We start from the raw sequence: 18,547 nt of genomic DNA, 5'->3' as shown, positions 1-18,547 counted from the left end.
GTCTGCGCCTTTGCTTTCAACGTACTTAATGTTTTTAATTGGACATCGGCCACTCTGTCGTTCATCTGTTTGCAAAATGGCATTTTCTTCACAAGTGGTGAGAATACAAGACTTCTTACCACCTCCGCCTCATGTTTTGGCCAACATCGAGGGTCAACATTCATTCACATTGCTTGCTTGAACAAAGCGTCTTTGTTTGGGGATGTCATGACACCCGCCTCTGAAAAACAAGAAGTGAGGTACCAAGGAAGCAAGATAGGTTTTATCATACTGTAGAGAAAATAACAAGAGATTAACAATAATAACAAATAACTTGTTATTTTCTCTGTGGTTTTATTGCGCTGGCCTGGAGTCAGGCGTTGGAACTCCTAGTTTTTAGAAGGCAATTTTCAGAAAAAATGGTGGAAATAATGAATATTTGAATGAAAGGAACTTCGTAAAAATCATCAATCATCAAAATTTTTAATTGTGCCAAATTACACACAAAATGCGCACAGATTGGCATTACACACAAAATGCACAAACAGGCCAAACTTGCACACATTTTGTGCAATTACACACACATTGGCAACGCTGAGACGCATACCAAATGCACATTATAAATCCGCTTCTTCCTATATGATTATCAGCCCTTGAAGTGGATATCTTGTGGCATTAAAGTATTATTATTGTTTAAACAATTCGATACTTATCACTGTCTTTAGCTGTATGAAAATTATTCTTTTAAACCAGAATTTTAGTATTGTTTTTACCACATATGGTTTTAGTAAAGAGATAGAGTGGAAATTAAACCTATTTTTGGGAAAGTGAATAAATTCATAAATGGAAAGCTCCCCCGTATTTCTTACTGTTTTTGTTATGATATCTTTGGAGAAATGGACGGACATTATCGTTATACTGACATTCATCACTTAGACTTAATAATATTAAAGAACTGTTACCAAATATCATACCAAATAATAACAAAATAAATCCTATGTCTTATGTGTGTTTCCGTCATCAACTTTTCGCAAACAAAGGAATGAGCTCGAAATCAAACCAATCAATCAATCAATCGATTACCCAAATCTTTAATCAGAAAAAAGTCAGTGAAATCTTTGTACTAATAACGAAGTTCTGGGTGAACAATGATTATACACTCAATTATAGTGTAAAACTCTCAGCCATTGTTAAGTTGCATTTTCTAACTCTAAAGGTTATTGGTAGATCTTCATAAAATTTTAATGAAAACACCAGGGAAAGTACGGTCTTTTTACACAAAAGAATAATTATTAAATTCGGTGTATCTATATCCTTGTATATAGCAACATACACATATTTAAGTCTGCTAATTACGATTTTCATATGCTTCATGCTCAAGTTCCGAAGACAATCATTGCTAACCTGATGAAACCCTGATATTTCTGATCATAGCACTGGAAAAAAGATCCAAATAAATTGAAATTCATTTTTTAGCATAGTATATACTTCGAGCAAGGTTTTTATTATATCTCCTATATTCGAGGGTGTATAAGGATTGTACGACGGCCAAAATTTACGTATGCTAAAAATATCCAATTTTGAAAGCTTATATACAATTTGAATGCAAGATATGCCCACTTTCTCTTTACAAAATGTAAACTTTTAGTTGCCTCTAAGAAGTAAATTTTTAATTAGTGTAGTCACTTTCTCTTTTTGCGCACCTATTATGAAATTTTTAAAACTGACTACACTAATTAAAAATTTACTTTTTGGAGCCAATTAAAAGTTCACATTTTGTAAAGAGAAAGTGGACATGTTTTGCATTCAGATTGTATATAAGCTGTCAAAATTAGATATTTCTCTCATAATATGTCTGAGGAAGGCTATATTACATAGCCGAAACTGTAACACAAACATATAATCTTAAAATATATATACTGCTTTGGTCAGTTGGAGTTTTATTAGCAATATTGAATTTTCCAAAGCTGCAATGGATAATTTAAAACTTGAAGTACCTCCGATGTTGAAAAGGAAAATAGACAAGTGGAAGGACAGAAGGAGGATCTAGATATCCAAAAGACAGCCGATAGTGATCTTTAAGGAAGTGTGTAGAGGATTACACCACACCGTAATGATTTCGGATAATTAAGAAAGGATTGATGTATCAATCACTGAGATACAAAAAGTTGATTAAGAAAGCAGAAAAGCAGCTCATATGGAACATCATAAGAAGGACAACTAAAGAAGCGGAATACAGTGAGAAAGGGACTGAAGAAGAGAGAGCAAGAATTGAAGACAAGTTATCGATATTTGTGAGAGAAGAATTAACGAGAGACTTGAACAAGGGTAAAAATAAGTTTGTAGAGAAAGAGAGAGAAAGATCGGAAGAAACAGGAAAGGCGCTCGGATGGACTGAGCAAGAAAAAGTAAGTACAGATAGGGTAGTAGTAATAGGAAATGTAGAATTGACAGACCAAAAAAATAAATGTTTGGAATTAGGGTAAAAGTTTAATGTGAAATAAGAGAAGGCAGTTTTAAAAGAGGTAGTATACACAGTAGAACAGACAATTATGGAAATAAGAGAACCAGAGCAGAGGGAAAGGATTAGGAGGAAAGCAGTAGTCATAGTAAAACAAAACATAAATAGAAAAGCAGGAAACCTTAAGAAAGAAGAGAAAGAAGGATTAAGAAAGTTCAGGAGGAGAAAGGACATCGTGGTGGAACAGGCAGATAAAGGGGAAGCGACAGTGGTAATGGAGAAGGAATGGTATAAAAAAAACTCGAAGAACTATGCGATGACACGTTTGAAGTAGTGGAAAATAAAGATGTGAAAGATGATATAAGAATCAAGATAATTGAGGAGGGAAAAAAACAAGGTTTCAATAAATTAATCAATAAACAGAAAGAATACCGAATATGAAATGCTTCCCAAAAATACACAAAAAGGGAATAAAATTAAGACGGGTGATGAATTGTAGGAACAACATTTTCGAGCCATTAGAAGATGAAATAAAACAGATAGAAGAACAGATAAGAGAAGGACAGGAGAGTAGCAGAGTGAAAAACACAGAGGAGGTTAAACGTGCCCTAGAAGAGAGACGGGGAGACAAAAGAGAGAGAACCACATTTTTCAGTGCTGATGTAAAGGCAATGTTTGAGAGCATTAAGAGGGAGAACGTGTTAGAAACAACAAAACTAACTAACTCTATGGCCTATGGAACCCGGAGGTTCAATGCCGTATTCACAAAAGCTCTCCACGGACTTCTATCCTTAGCTAACTGCATCCAGTTTCTACTTTGTATTCCTATCTCTGCGAGATATATCTTAATATTGTCCTACCATCTGCGCCTAGGTCTTCCTAATAGTCGTTTTCCGATTGGTCTTTCAGTCAAGACTTTGAAAACGTTTCTACTTTCTTCCATTCTAGCTGCATGACCTGCCCACCTAAGCCTCCTAGACTTGACGACCCTAACAATGTTGGGTAAACCGTATAAATTATGTAGTTTCACGTTATGAAGATTCCGCCATTCCCGCTCCTCTTGGATCCGAATATTCGTCTCAGGATCTCTCAAATACTTTCAGTGTATGTTCTTCCCTCAGAGTAAGCGATCATGTTTCGCAACCATATAGAACAACAGGCATGATTATCGTTTTATACATTTTAAGCTTCAAATTTCTCGACAGAATTCGCGTCGACAAGATATTTTGAACCGAATAGTAAAACGAATTCCCTGTTTTTAGTCGACATTTAATTTCTTTGTGCATATGATTTTCATCTGTTAATATTGATCCTAAATCTTCGAAAGTATACTCTTTATCAAAAGTATTATTTAATATTTTAACGCATCCATAATTTGCCGTATTACGGTCTCGATGCACTTCATGTATTTAGTTTTCTCTGCATTTACTTCGAAAACTATGTCCCTGTAAGCGTTTAATAAGATCTCTGTATTTCTTTCTATTATTCTTTTATCATCCCCTATTAAATTTACATCATGTGCATATGTCATAATCTGGTGAATACCGTTCATCTCTAGGTTTTGGTTGTTATCTTTGATTTTCCATGTTTTCTAAGATTCATAAATTGTACTCCCCGTCTTTGATGGTTCATTACTTGGCGGGAAATTTTTTTCGACAAAAAGTACGGGTCATTTAAAAACATGTCTAGTTGCTATAAAAAGTTTTAACAATATCTGAGATGGTGATGATACCTTTTTGGCTGAGTTGAAATGGAAGGCATCAAAGGCTTAATGTATGTTATTAATATGTTGATTCGTTTTACAATAGCAATCTACATGTAATAATATATCAGACTTTTACATGTATTATAATATTTATCATAGGAAGAGTTACGTAATACGTAATGCATAGTACACCGTAAGGAAGCTATTATGAAGTCAACACATTATGTAAATTGATGAAGCATAACTACAGGAGTGAAGTAAAGCTATATCAGATGTAAGGCATAGTTGTATGGGATATAAAATTTTTGCACTACCCGATATTTACCGTCTCTGACGTGCCTGCTCCATACGGAAGCACACCAAGCTCACCCTGCTGCGCCCTTGCGCTCATTCGGTTAATAATATTCGTACTTTTCTGTGGCTACCTAGCACTGATTGGTTGCATTTTTTCCACTGTCGTTCTAACATTGCTATTGTCATGGTAATCTTTACTTTCAATTTTCAATACATATACGTTTATGCTTATTTACATAAGAGTTGTAGCACAGAGTTAAGTTGTTCAAAAGAAGAATATACTTTTTAGAAAGATGTAACAGGTTACAAATACAAAAAAATACATAAAATATAAAAACTTACTCTACTCTTTATATTAGCACTATCTTATTCTAGATTTCTCGTGGAACTAAATGAGTATTTCAACTTACAAAGTATCAGTAACACTAAAACTGTACACTCTAAAAACAGTACCCATGATTTTGCACAAGTACCCATGAAATAGAAGGTACTTCGCTGATGTACCTATGAGAATTCAATGTACCGAAGACTTTAGTGGGTACACACCGTATTTCAGCCTCTTACCCATGAATTAGTGGGTACATGGAAGATTTATGGGTACAGTAAATTCGTACCGAAGAAAGTACCCATGGCAACAGTAGAAGATAACCAACTGAACAGACGTCATATTGCTTTTGTCGGTAGTGTGGTGTGTATTCGTTATTTGAGTGAAGATTATAAAGATTACTACAACCAACGAAAGGGATTCTTATAAAAGTAAGTGGAATATCCTGTATTTGTAGTTGCATTTGGATGTTGTAAATTCAGAGTATTTTATAGTTAAACAGTAATAATAATATTTCATAGTTAAACAGTGTTCCTATTAAATACAACCGATTACGAAATGCAGGCCTAAGTAAATGAAAATAGAATTTTTATTTTATAATTTTTCATTTTACATCAAATTTACCAGTTTCGAATGTTCTAGAAACTCATGTGATTATTCCACCACATTTGTCGTATCGTTAATTCGTTTGGTATAATAAGTGTGATGAAAATAATAAGGTGATATATAGATTTTTTTTTTTGCTTTTTGGAGGTGTGATCATGTCCTAACAATATAAAATAAATACTTACGAAAATTAGAAACGTACGATATACACTCTGTAAAGAAAAAATAGCGACACTTGCTCGGATATGATTTTTGCAACGTACTTTAATCAATATGATTTTTTACGTGAATTTCTGATATTATTACAATGCATATTCCTAATGAGCAGTTCATTCTTAATACTTGCGCCAGAGTTTTAGGCTTTTGACATGAATTTAATGAATTTATATGCATATATAAGTAGCTATGTGTGTTTTGAGCAAAATCGTTTATAGGAAAAGTTATACATAAAACTGAAAAAGAATCAACAACAATAGCAGAAAACAAGAAACTGAATTTCTTAAGGGTAAGACATATTGCGTGCAAACATCGGGAAGTGCCATACACCAAACTAGTATTTTGTACGTGCACCATGGACTTTCTGGAGTGCAGCGAATCATCGGAGCGCTTTGGTAACAAGGCTATTGCAATATGCAACCTCGATTTCACGGAATAACATCCGGATTATCTGTTCCTTGAATTCCATTCTATTTGAGATAGTTGTCTATTGAATCTTCTGCTCATATTGATCCACAAATTTTCAACAGGATGCATGTCAGGTGAGTTTGTAGGCCACATGAGCCTCTAAATAGTCATATTCTTGAAGCATGTACTAACGATTTTCGATCGGTGACATGAAGCATTATCGTCCTGGAAAAGGAATAGTCCAAAGTTTCTTCAGAAAAGTCATTTGTAGCTGTTGTAAGAACTTTACACACCAGAATTTGAAGATATTTTCGTGCATCAAACGATTCTTCACATATATCCGTCGTTCTGACGTCTTTAACGGTGAACCAAGCCCATACAATCACTCAGTAATTGAATATTTGCATCTCTTAAACAAAATCCTTGTCAAGTTTCTTGCTTGTTCGTATCCACAACTTCACACCACCATCGTTCCCACTATTCTAAACTTCTTTTCAACAAAGAAAACGACGTGTTTGCAGTTGTCATAAGTCCAAGTTGCATATCGACTTAAAAAACTACATGTTGAAGTCCTCCGTGTTTTGTCAGTTTTGACTTTCTACGCGGTTTCTTCTTTGTAATATCCTCTTCATACATTCAAGACAATACAGTTGTACGTGTAACTGCAGTTCCAAGATCATGTCAAACTACAGAAGCGATTTTTGGGAAAATCACTCCTTAAATCTGCAGTGCTATTGATTTCATTTAGCAATCTGCTCTGGATGATACTTTCTTTTTTCTTTTACACTGTTGACGAAGGGAAGATTTGCTATGCTGTTTCCACTTGTGAATTACTCTTCCTGCCGTAGAATGATGGATTTTCAGTATTCCATCTTGCCTTAGCTGATCAAAGCAAGAATTATGTCTTGTTCACATGGCACCAAGTCACATTTCTTAACCATCTTATTTCTTTACAGTCCACATGTAGCAACAATATCACGCACAAACAACGCTACACAACAACACTTTTGCCACTTGACGTTACCCAAACAATGAGAAAGCAAAGAACAATCATAAAATGCCAATTACCTCAGCCTACACATCACAAATGCAATGCAGAATTCTCACTACAATAATTTACGAGACTCATTCAGTATCATCTAGCGAAAATATTACTGATACACAAACAATTGGCAAGCGATGTCGTACACCACAGGTGACACAGATGACACAAATGAACTATCCCACTCTTCATTTCCCTCTATTCCTCTTCTAACGGGCCGCAACTATGGTTTTCTGTGTAAGTTAGCTTGAGAATTGAGGTGTCGCTATTTTTTCTTTACAGAGTGTAATTGAAATATTATTTCACGCAGATTTACTTTTAGCGCACCACTTGAAATAATTGCTGAAAATTTAGAATACTTTTACACTTTCCTTCTTATTGTGTCCTCAATGATTTGCGCTGAGCGACATGAAAATATTTCACATGGCATAGTTAAAATTCAAGGGGGCCATCAGAAGCAATTACTGAAAAATTACAATTCTTTTACGATTTGCGTATAAATACCGGTGACTGGAAATATGCATAAGAACGACAGTGCAAAAACACAAAACAATTTGTGCTAGGTAGCTACTAAAAGGCACCTATTATTTTATGTTCATAGAAAGAATAAGTGCATCTGGGTTTAGTCATGTGACCAATATTGCGTTTGATGTTTGCAAATTTATATATTGGGGATAAGTACGAGTGATGCTTTATGGGCATTCATCACGAAATTGGTATTCCGTCTGGTTTTCGACAAAAAGCCTAATAAATACGAAAATTTAAAAATCATCAAAATTAGGGGGTTAAGTTCCAAAGTTGGGCGTCCGTTTCCAGCAAAATTTTAAAAATTTACAGGAAAGATACGGATAATTTGATCGTTTGTGTGCTTGATAATATATAAGGGTCTCGAAAATCTGTTTAATTGTTATATATAAGCGGTTATAAACATGGGACTATACGACGAGCGGAGGGAACTACTTCAAGCAAGGTAACCAAACAGTTGCATTGTGGGAAAGTAACGAGCATTTATGTTATCAACATGGCGAATGTACAAGGGCAATGAACTCTAACAGTTTTAACATTTGTGAAGCAATACGTTAATAACGAACAAAATCTTTTAAAATTTTGTGAAGAGCACGGATTAATAAACCTAATTACAAATTGCAGAAAATGTGGAAAGGAGATGACAGCGAAAAAACGTGGCAAAAGCGGACGCCCAACTTCGGAATAAATGCCAATTTAGGGCCGCTTTAAAAGGATATAGTAGAGTAGGGTAGGTAGAGTAGAGTAAGGTAAGAATAAGTTGGGTAGGATGAGATCGGGAGTGTTGGTTTACTTTTGGTGCATCACATTTTTTGAAAGATTTACCGGTAAAATTCAATACTTTGCATCAAAAAAACATATCCAACATAGGATATAGTATACGTAAAGCCGCGTCAGTTCCCGAAGGAGCTGGACGCTCATACTTTTAGCGATTATTCATTGAGTATCTACAAACTTACCAAGGGGGTAACAAAGCGACTTTGATTTACTTATCGACTGATACGAAAATAAAAAAGAACGTACCTGTACTTTATATCTGCATGTGTAGTGCCCTTGTACTTTATCTATGACTATGTGTGTGTGAAGGGGGGGGATTTAACGCATATCGCATGTCTTGTGCACACGGGTACTTCTTACTATTGCACTACGTAGAAAATTTATGGTATTTCATGTAGAAGTGGTAATAGAACACAGAAGAAACGCAGATCACGGCGTTCTCATGTTTACTATTACCAAAACATATTTATAAATAATAAATTTCTGCAACCGATAGAATTAAATACAAAGTAATACACCTACATATTACGTTTATAGATGTAGGGTTACTAGTGTAAAATCATTACAAGTGCTTTACGACGAATAAAATAAGAATGCATATGAAAGATGATTGCATTAGAAACTATTATCCATCAGCGGTGCATTTCGCACAGCTTACAAAAGCTGTATTTTGTTTACAAGTGGAGCTCTACTAGTATGAAACCATGGCAAGTGTTATTGAAAGTCGCGTTATTGCCACAACTCACTCATTATCACTACCGTCGTATATGCGTATACCCACCTTCGCTGACGCGCCTACTAATCCATCTCGACTTGAGCGAAAGATGCCAAAAAGCCATAAAGTCAATGTCCGTTACATTGAACTCGTAATTTCATATTTAAATATGTTCGGCTTCCAAGGTGTTCATTGATTTGAAATGTATACATACTATTCTCTCTCCTGTAGTGATTAGACCTATGTACGCGTTTAGATAATTAACATAATTAGTACCACTTACACACAACAAGTTTACAACGACTTTATTGTACGTTCGTAATTATTAATTCGAGTAGCTTGGAAAACACTTGGTCTAGCCAGTGCACTGTAGAATGTACATAAGTTTAAAGACATACCTTTTTTTTTAGAGTCACAACCGAACTTTTCTACTTTAAAGACATGTTTACTTTCAGCGTGAAATGTAGTCGAAAAACTACACTCGAGAATGCTTCTTATGTTATCTGAAACGTCACTGTGTAACTTGCGGTTTTCAGAATATTCATATAATTGATATTTTATTCCCATTTCTCGAAAGTACAATTTATCAGTTACAGTTTGATAGACAACTTATCATAATGATTATTGTTTCAATTCAATATTGATTATTATTTCAGTTCAGTTCACCGCAAGTTTACCACAACGATTTTACTCGAGAATGATAAGTTATTTCATAGTTAAAGTTGTAGTTTTTATTACCTTCCTTTCAGTGAATAATGTCGTACATTTGATTTCAGTAATCACAACCTCATTGTGAACGGCAACCACCAAGAACATCGCTGGGCCTACAGAGACTTAGGAATAACTTTAGCCAGTAAATATCCAGATATGAAATGGGACGTTGAAGGGAAGAGACAGCTGAGGAGAATAAATGAGAATGCTCCAGTATTTGTACGTATATTTCAATTATTATTACCGTATTTTAGAAAATGCGCCAACTTAAAGAATGTTGGATTCGAAATAAAATTGCCTGAATTCTACCCAATAAACTTGATTCTCTTTGGAAATATTATGGATCAAATAGAGATTCAAAAGTCTTTGTAATTACGCCCCTCCCCCTTCCCATTGCTTTAGATTTTTAACAATACGACAGAAATGAAGAACAATACTGAAATTTTGAAAAGCGTCTCCAATCATACGTACGAATATCTATTGAATAAACTACTTCAGTTTTTGAAGTGACTTCATTTAGACAATGAATTGGAAAACCCTTACAGTATGATGTTAGGTTTTAAAATTTATCGCTTAAATTAAAATGTTTCCAAACCTCAAGTAGATCAGTCGATAGATATTCTTAAGCGTCTATCTCATTACAAAATTTAAATATTGTTAATTTGCTTTTTTTTTAATGAACAGAAAGGAGAAACCGAGTCTCCTAATTTGTAGAATTTTCAAGTTCGGAGCCGCTGCTCCATATTTATAGTGAAAGCAATTTCACGACTAGTGATGGCAAGTATCGGTTCATTATTTGGAACATCCAGTGACATACCTTAACTCTGAAAATAAGGATCATAGTAGTGTATTTCAAGAATCATGAATAATTCAGTGTGGTTATGAAGTGAAAGGACAGTTCTACATGCCTGTGCCACATATCCTGATACACGGGAAAAATAAATTGTTTCTGTTTCTATTTGAATTATGAAGGTTAGATTAGTTCATGTTAGTGCATAAGTAATGAAACAGCAGTTTATTCTTTAATGTTATCATCAATTCGCGCACGTGGGTTAACAATATATAACCGTAACTAAGTTCAAGTTGAACAAACACACTTTGGAGAGGAATAATTTTAAACTTCGTAAGGGTTCACTAAATTCTAAGAGTTATATATTTTTTTAAAAATAAAAAGTAAAACATTTACGTTCGAATAGCTAGCCACCAGAAATTATTGATCACTCTATGGTAGTTGGTGATTGCCTTCGTTTGACAGTCATATAATCTTAACCATGTTTCGCAGAGCAGCACAACGAGCTATAAAGGATATGGCGCGTGATGCATAAATATTGAACTTTGATAAGGATGTAATCGTGGAATACCACTTAGTGAGTTGTCCAGTAGGGAATAGCCGCTAAGTTCAACAGGCCCCGAACCAATTCTGGCATTCGTCCTGCGTAGGTGGAAGGTGGAGGTAATTTTAGGCCAGAGTAAGTAGTGCCCATCAAGGTTGATGGTCGTGACATAATATTTTAGTGTTTCACCCACTACATTGTAGGACCACTGTAGTTCGGGGCAACGTAAACATCCTCGTACTGTACATTTTTAGGCAATGAAGTGCTTTCAATATTATGTCACTTTTAAAGAATGGATTCTTGTTAGTTTCAAAATAATGCCAGGGTATAAAAGGAACAGTATTCAAGACTTTCTTCGGCCTCCTGAGAAACCAACCTCAATCCCAAAGAACGCGTTTGGTAAGAGATCTATGGGTGAGGTATCGGGGGATGCGAGCAGCTTCCAGTGCCCAACTGTCTAACCTGGACGAACTTGAGTACCTAGTTAAGAACCTTCCGGGAAGGCTAGCTGCTGTTATAACAGCAAGAGGTATCAACTCAGTAATGACCTCAGAGAAAAAAATCAGGTAATAGACCAATTACTTGTTGGTAGATACTGTGATTTGTGTTGCTTCAGCTTTAAAGCGGAGTAGCATTTGATTTATAACTATGAATTAGCTTATCATTGGTAAAACAAAAGTAAAAATTCTCTCCTCTGTTTTTTTGTAGGGTATTTTCATAAGAAGATTAGCACAGCGAAGAAAGAGACAAAAATTGAGATCAAAAGATAAAGAAATCCGTGTCGCACCAAATGAACCTCTGGCAGGTGCATCTGATGTTAACTCACCTTCAACAAGTTCAACAGAAAATGTATCTGACTGCTTACTAGAGTTAGAGGTAATCATATTAAGTATTGTTTTACATTACCGAGTGACTATAGCTCAATTGGTATAGCGTTGGCTTCGCATTGTAAAGGTCTTGGGTTCGCGATCAACAATCGCCTATCCTGACTGAAGTTTTTCCCTGGCTTCTCTCAGTCGTACGACGCAAATGCTGTGATGATGCCTTACGATCAGTGCTGACTCTTTTAACCTGTTTAATATAGTTTGTGGTATTGTTTAACACTACGAAATTTTGACTGTTTCTTATCTTTTGCGAATATTATTATTATCATTATTTGCTATTATTCATATTATTATTATTATTATTATTTTTTGCGAATTTTATTACTTTAAATTAAATTTAATAGGAATCGCAACATCAATGTTTCGGATATCGCTAAAATCGTCATCAGTAATTATAGTAAATTTGGGAAGAGATTTTGAATAGCCTATTTATACAATATCCGTATATTTTAGTAAAATTTGGTTATATGGAAGTAGGGTACTGAAGTGCATTATTAATTTTTTATTGGGGGTACAGTTTCTGTGATATAGCACTCACTTCTCGTTCGTGGGGTGCCTGGTTCGAGCCCCGGCCAAATAAATTTGTGGTAGACAACATCGTGCTCGTGGGTTTTCTAGGGATACTCTCTTGTTCCCCCACTTTCTCATTCCACCAATTCTTCCATCATTCACTTGCTTTAATCTTCGTCTCCCTTAGCGTAACGGGTATAATTGTGGAACGTTACGCTCAGATTTCATTGTTTTATCTTCCGGTGGAATAGAAGTGCTTGGGACCGCGCAATTTGATTTAATAGTAATTTTTGTATCGTTGTATAATTTTGTAATGACTTAATATTTAAATCGTAGTAAAGATAGACAATATTTCAATAATTATGACAAATTGCTTTACCACTGACAGAAATATTAATATTCCGAGAGACGTTTCTCGTTCAGCAAAAGAAAAGAGCATGAGGGAGAAGTACAAATAGAAGTTCTTATTTTTTAATAGACGTGTAGGAACTTAACACTATAACATGTTGAATTTTTGTACAAGATAACGTGTATTACAAACCAAGTACCACTAACTTTGAAGAGGAGAATTGATATTAGTATATTGCAATATATTGTGTTCAAGTAATTGATCATGAAAGCGACTAATATCTGTAGAAATATCTTCTAGTGTTTTTAATTCGAAGTGAAATATTTTTCTTTGTGATGTCTATACTTTATCAGTCACCTATAGTGTTATGTTTCATCATGCTCTGAGTTTGCTTCAAGATGTTATTAGATGTAAATAGATTAATGTCAATAATAAGAGTTAACTTGGAACATTTTCTTACTAGATGTGGCAGCTTCTGTAGTTATCTTACCTTTGAAACCTCTATTTTTATTTTTCTCTAAATTTTCCACGCAACACCAATACAATCCTTAACTCCAACGAATATAACAAGATTGCAGTTTTTACTAAGAAAGACATTCCTTTCAAGAAAAGATAAGGAAGTAAACGTAATGCCATGCTTTTTGCTCCACCATAAACTGGTAAGAATAGTTTGCAAACGTGTTTACTTGAGCTACATTTTTCAATAAATGTACGAACTCATCTTTTGTTTGTAATTTTTAAAAATTTTTTCTGTATATCTAAATGTTTCTGGGGTAAAAGTGTTAAAATATGATTTATATTTCAAGATTGTCATTGTCACAATTTGCAACAATTTTCTACTCACTGCTGCATAAAGATCTCTTTGAGATTTTCTATTTTTGTTTCCTAGAGACTGAATTCTCTGATGTTCAGAGTTTGAGTATATAGGGAGAGTGACGACGCAGAGCGGGCAGTGCAGCCTCTCTTCCTAGTGCACCCAACCAAATTAAGCCGAACTTGCAGTAATAGTTTCAGGAGGTGGCCCGGGGGAAATTCCCATGGGTCATAAATCCGCTCGTACTCAATATGTTATCAATATTTTCGTGGTATTTCTTTTCACCCTTTCTGTCTTTGTATTTTAAAGTTTCCTGGACGAAATATTCTGAAATCACCATTGTATACTTGCAATCCACTTCAATATTATTTAGGTCTATATTAAAATACGTATTATGAAGCTAATAGTATTCGTAGTTTTGGTAACAACGATAAAAGATGTTTCCTTGAAGATGCTATAATAAGAAGCTAAAGTCTCGTCGTCTCCTTAATGTTACCATCTTTATTCTACTTGCAAATCTATATATTAACATTAACTTTGACTAGTTGATTGGTTATTGAAGTTTAGCGTCTATTTTCAGCAGCGATCTTATATGAGACGTAAACCTACAATTTAATGTGGAATCCGAACCACCAAAATCATTCATTTTTCCAGGATTCCCACCGGGAATCGAACCCGGAATCCCGTACACCAAAGTGCTTATGCTAGCCGCCATACCAGCTAGGAGTTAAAACATTAACTTTGATGCTACGTGGTAACCAAAGTTAATAAGCATTCAAAGGTTTACACACACAGACACACAAAAAAAAATCTGCCAATAAAAAGTAGAATTTAAAAGGGAACAAGTATACAGGAGTAACTAATAGTATTAATACTAAATATATTAATTTAAAACAGATATAATCCATATTTTATGAAGCAAATGTTTCAAAATGTCTTAAATGAAATTAAATATCTTCCAATGTAAAATAAATTGTTTTATTGTTAGAGTATTTACTTCCGATGGTTTGTGCGTTCAATTATGGGAATTCCCTGACCACTTGTTTCACGATGGTTCTTTTCCGATAATACTACTTTATTTACTGTAGGGGCTACGGTGGCTCAGTGGTAGAACGTTCACCTCTGGTGCATGGAGTCTTTGGTTCGATCCCTGCTCGCGCCAAGTGGGGCTTTGTGTGGACAAACACTGTGTGTGTGAGTTTTCTCGGGGTTTCCTGTTTCCTCCCACTTTCTTCATTCCACAATTTCATTCATTATTCACCATCACCGTCTCCTTTTGCCTAGTCGGCATAACCGTGGGACGTAAAAGTTAAAAAAGAAATTATTTACTGTACGTCGAAGCTATATATTAGAAGTAAAACATTCAATTTTATATTAAACATAATCCACACATTAATTTGTTCTACAGGGGGGGGGGCAAAGGTAGGTGTACAGCCCCGTACTGATCAACTCATTGCCTTTTATATAATTTCTTATTGTTATCCATCAGATAGACTTAGTTTCTTTATCTTTAGCTCGGAACAGCCGAAGCAAATAAACCTATAAACTAGAATGTTACATTTGATCAATGCAGGGGTGTTTAAATACTTTAGGACCACCCTGTAGACCCTATAATTATCTCAAGTTTTTTTTCATTCAGTGAAATTGATATCTTTATTAAGGTCTTACAAAAGACTTAATTAGTATATATTGAATGTTGTAGTATACCTTATCGTTAAAGCGTCTAATTCAAAAGAAAAGTCCAAAATTTCGTACAGTCACTTTCAATGTGATCAGGTTAGTTGTACAAGTAATATACTTACAAAAAGCTCAAAAACTCCGGTGGGTTTTTTTCAAGTAGGGTCAGCTCAGTTCGGTAAACCCTGCCAAAAATACAGTTTTAACAAGAATAAGCGTATCCAATATCTAAAGTAAAATTACCAGTGTTGTAGCATACTAAGATGTCAAAGATGTCATCACTTAAAAAAAAATCAAAGTATATTATTTTTCCAAAGAATATATCTATACGGTGTGCTAATCTACTAATCTTTTGTTTCAGTTAGCAACCGAAGCCGAATTAATATTTGGCAAATGTTTGGACGCAATGAAAAAGAAATTACTAACTGTAGTGAATAAGCTAGATGCTTTAAATATTGAAAAGAACTTGGTGGCCTTGGAACGATATCTCCATCCAAAGGGATCCAACAGATGTATCAATTTGGTAAGTTGAGTTTTTAGTGATATGAGCTTTCCTTTTGTCTTTTTTTAAAAAGGAAAAACAGTTTGAAGATTGTTCGATATTACCCCCCACCCTCCAGAAAGACTTATGGAACTAAAAATGTCGTCCCTTTCAATTTGGCAGGGATATTTGAAGGTCTTAAGTACTCGTACATGTAACTTTATTTTCATTCTCACCCGCCCTGCTAAGGAAAGATAATGATTCATGCAGCATAGGACACAATATCTATATTTCATATTTTCGCCACTACCTATTTATTAAGAGTAGTATCAGTTGTAGCAATAGCAGTACTTGTTTCTGAAAAGAAATACCACATATTTTTCGTTGTTAAAACAAAAGATACTTTTAAGCCTTTATTAGTAAAGGAGGGAAAGAAACTTCCAAAGTCATTCGATTTCGATCTATTTTTCCCCTAGACTACTGCATCTGAAATTTTCAGAAGCTATGATAGTGCACAAAGATGAAATTTGTTTCATATACTTTTATCACCGTTCGCCACTAAGGCGTAAAGAAAAATTGAAGAGGTTAAAGTATGTCCTCAAATGATGGACTCCGATCCGAATTCATGCCTCAGAGTTTTTTGCCGGATCATCGTGGTTTGATACCATGTATAAAGTAAAATGAAAGAAAAATAATTTTATTGATAATTGTATTGAGTTCTCAAAACGTGTGAGTAGTTGAGTTGAAAAAAAAAGTAGCTTAGAACATTCAAAACACGCGGAGTTTCCCAGTTACAGGCTCTCAATATTACGGTGAGATCGTCACAAGAGACGTCGTATCTTGACAAATAATGATATAGGTCGTCTCGACTTAGAAATTACAGTCGAAGTAGAACCCAAAATGGGCTGCGGTGGCTCAGTGGTGCATTGGGTCCCTGGTTCGATACCGGCTTGCGCCAAGTGAACTTTGTGGTGGACAAACACCTTGTGCGTGGGTTTTCTCGGAGTTCTCCCATTTCCTCCCACTTTCTTCATTCCACCATTTCATTCATTTCTCACCACCACCGCCGGTACAACCGTGGGACGTGAAACTTAAAGATTTCATTTCATTTCATTTCGAAGTAGAACCCAGTACATCGATTTAAGCAAGCAGTGTTTGTGAAAGGCAATTGCTGTTTAGATATTCTGTGCTTATCTCATCAAACCATATGATTGCTTTACAATGGAATCCTCACATTGCAAGACCTATCTATGTGGAACTTCTCAATCAGAAGGATTGCTGATATAGATGTATTGGGTACTATTTCAGTTGTGATTTTATAAACTCGCGTGCCGCCACTATCTGTCGAGGTATGACGACATTTGCGACGATGCCACCATAACTTCGAGCGTTTGTGGCCCTGAAACCACACATGTTCATTAATTTCTTAAAAAGGAAGTTTTCTCTTATTTCCACCTCATATGTTCCATGTTTTACACATTATTCTATCACGTTGTATGTTTCCTTTGAAGTAGTTTTACTTTAGAATGTTGTTTGGAACATGTGCGCTATGCCATATTAGCAGATCTCAGAAAAAAAATATTAGTTTTAAATTATCTTCTAAACTCGATTTTAAAATTAATATTGTTAAACTTTCTAAGGAGTGCTTCTATTTGTTTGTCGTATTTAATTAACTTGTCTACATAACAATAGTATATAAACAACTTTCCAATTTAGATGTGGTTATACTTGATAAAACAACTATATTTTACACAGCAGTTTTATTTGGTGGTTTTATTCTTTTATGTAAGAATGTACTTTATTCCTTATGTTTTACTAAACATATCTGAATTCATTCCTTTTCCATATATATCATAGGAAACGTTTCAAGAAAGCTTGAAACCTCCAGGACCAGCCAATTTCTATGCCCCCGAGTCCAAAATCCTGTGGACAGGAAGTGGTGAAACAGTGCAGCTTGATAACACCTGTGATATTGAAGAGGCCTGCTTGCTGCTCCTATGTGTTTATTATGTCAAGAATTTGTCTTATCCAAGTTCATTTGGTCAGTTTCTGGGAGTATTACAAACCATTATTTTAACTCATGATAAATTTCCAAAGAAGTTTCAAACTCAGCGAACTGCGGACACTATAAAAAAACTGAAATTGTAATTGGTTGTAAGAGGACTAGCAATTAAACAGTAGCAATATACTTGGCTCTCATTTTAAAATAATGTTTTTTTATTATGTACTAAGACGATATATTTTTTATTATGCACTAAGACTATATAATGTATATCAGGAAAAGTGTAAACAATAATCTGTTAACACATCAAGTTTGCACTATCAGAACTTCCCCTCCACCCTTCCAACAAACCTGTCCAGTCCGACCTTGTTTTTGAAATCTTTCCCGTAGCTTGTGGATTTGTTTTATTCAGTTTGGGGTGCTTCAATCTAGGTGAGTCTTCACGCGCAAACTGAAGTATTTTTTCTTCATTTCTAATGCGCACCTTGAAGAAGAATATATGGCATTTTTCCCAAATAAAATAAAATAATAGCTGAGCAAAACAAGTACGTTTTATTAAAAACTAAACACTTTGCTTTTAATAAAAGGTAGTGCTTTGCTCAGCAATTATGTTGTTTTAATTGGGTTGATAAAAGCAAAGCTTCGATATGGAAAATATCACGGATAGCATTTTTATGTATTTTAATTATTTTGATCAGTAAACTTGTAACTTAAACAACCTTCCAGAAGGGC

At 34.8% G+C, this 18,547-nt stretch overlaps 1 protein-coding gene across 2 annotated transcripts; it reads left to right on the top strand.

Moving 5' to 3' along the window:
• The first annotated feature begins 13,371 nt into the window (after positions 1-13,371).
• On the top strand, positions 13,372-18,191 carry LOC145667967 (uncharacterized). Of its 2 annotated transcripts, none has more exons than XM_081735400.1 (3): positions 13,372-13,500; positions 15,698-15,855; positions 17,671-18,191. In XM_081735400.1, the coding sequence occupies exons 2-3, from the start codon at positions 15,739-15,741 to the stop codon at positions 17,959-17,961; spliced, it is 408 nt and encodes a 135-aa protein (XP_081591526.1). In that variant the 5' UTR covers positions 13,372-13,500; positions 15,698-15,738; the 3' UTR covers positions 17,962-18,191. The 2 variants fall into 2 exon arrangements, with proteins under 2 accessions (XP_081591526.1, XP_081591520.1); XM_081735394.1 differs by having other exon boundaries at positions 13,378-13,500; positions 15,694-15,855.
• The last annotated feature ends 356 nt before the right edge of the window (positions 18,192-18,547 follow it).

This window comes from Thermobia domestica, chromosome 1 (assembly GCF_964235325.1).
Source record: "Thermobia domestica chromosome 1, izTheDome1.hap1.1, whole genome shotgun sequence".
NCBI classification, from domain to species: Eukaryota; Metazoa; Arthropoda; class Insecta; order Zygentoma; family Lepismatidae; genus Thermobia; species Thermobia domestica.
Note: the sequence above shows the minus strand (reverse complement) of the source record. Positions and strands in the feature narration are given on the sequence as shown.

Excerpts from the sequence above, each read along its gene's own strand:
- LOC145667967 (XM_081735394.1), top strand. The coding sequence starts at position 13,471 with ATGCCATGCTTTTTGCTCCACCATAAACTG. Across the intron at positions 13,501-15,693 it reads TTTTGCTCCACCATAAACTG|TTAGCAACCGAAGCCGAATT; the intron begins GTAAGAATAGTT and ends CTTTTGTTTCAG. Across the intron at positions 15,856-17,670 it reads CCAACAGATGTATCAATTTG|GAAACGTTTCAAGAAAGCTT; the intron begins GTAAGTTGAGTT and ends TATATATCATAG.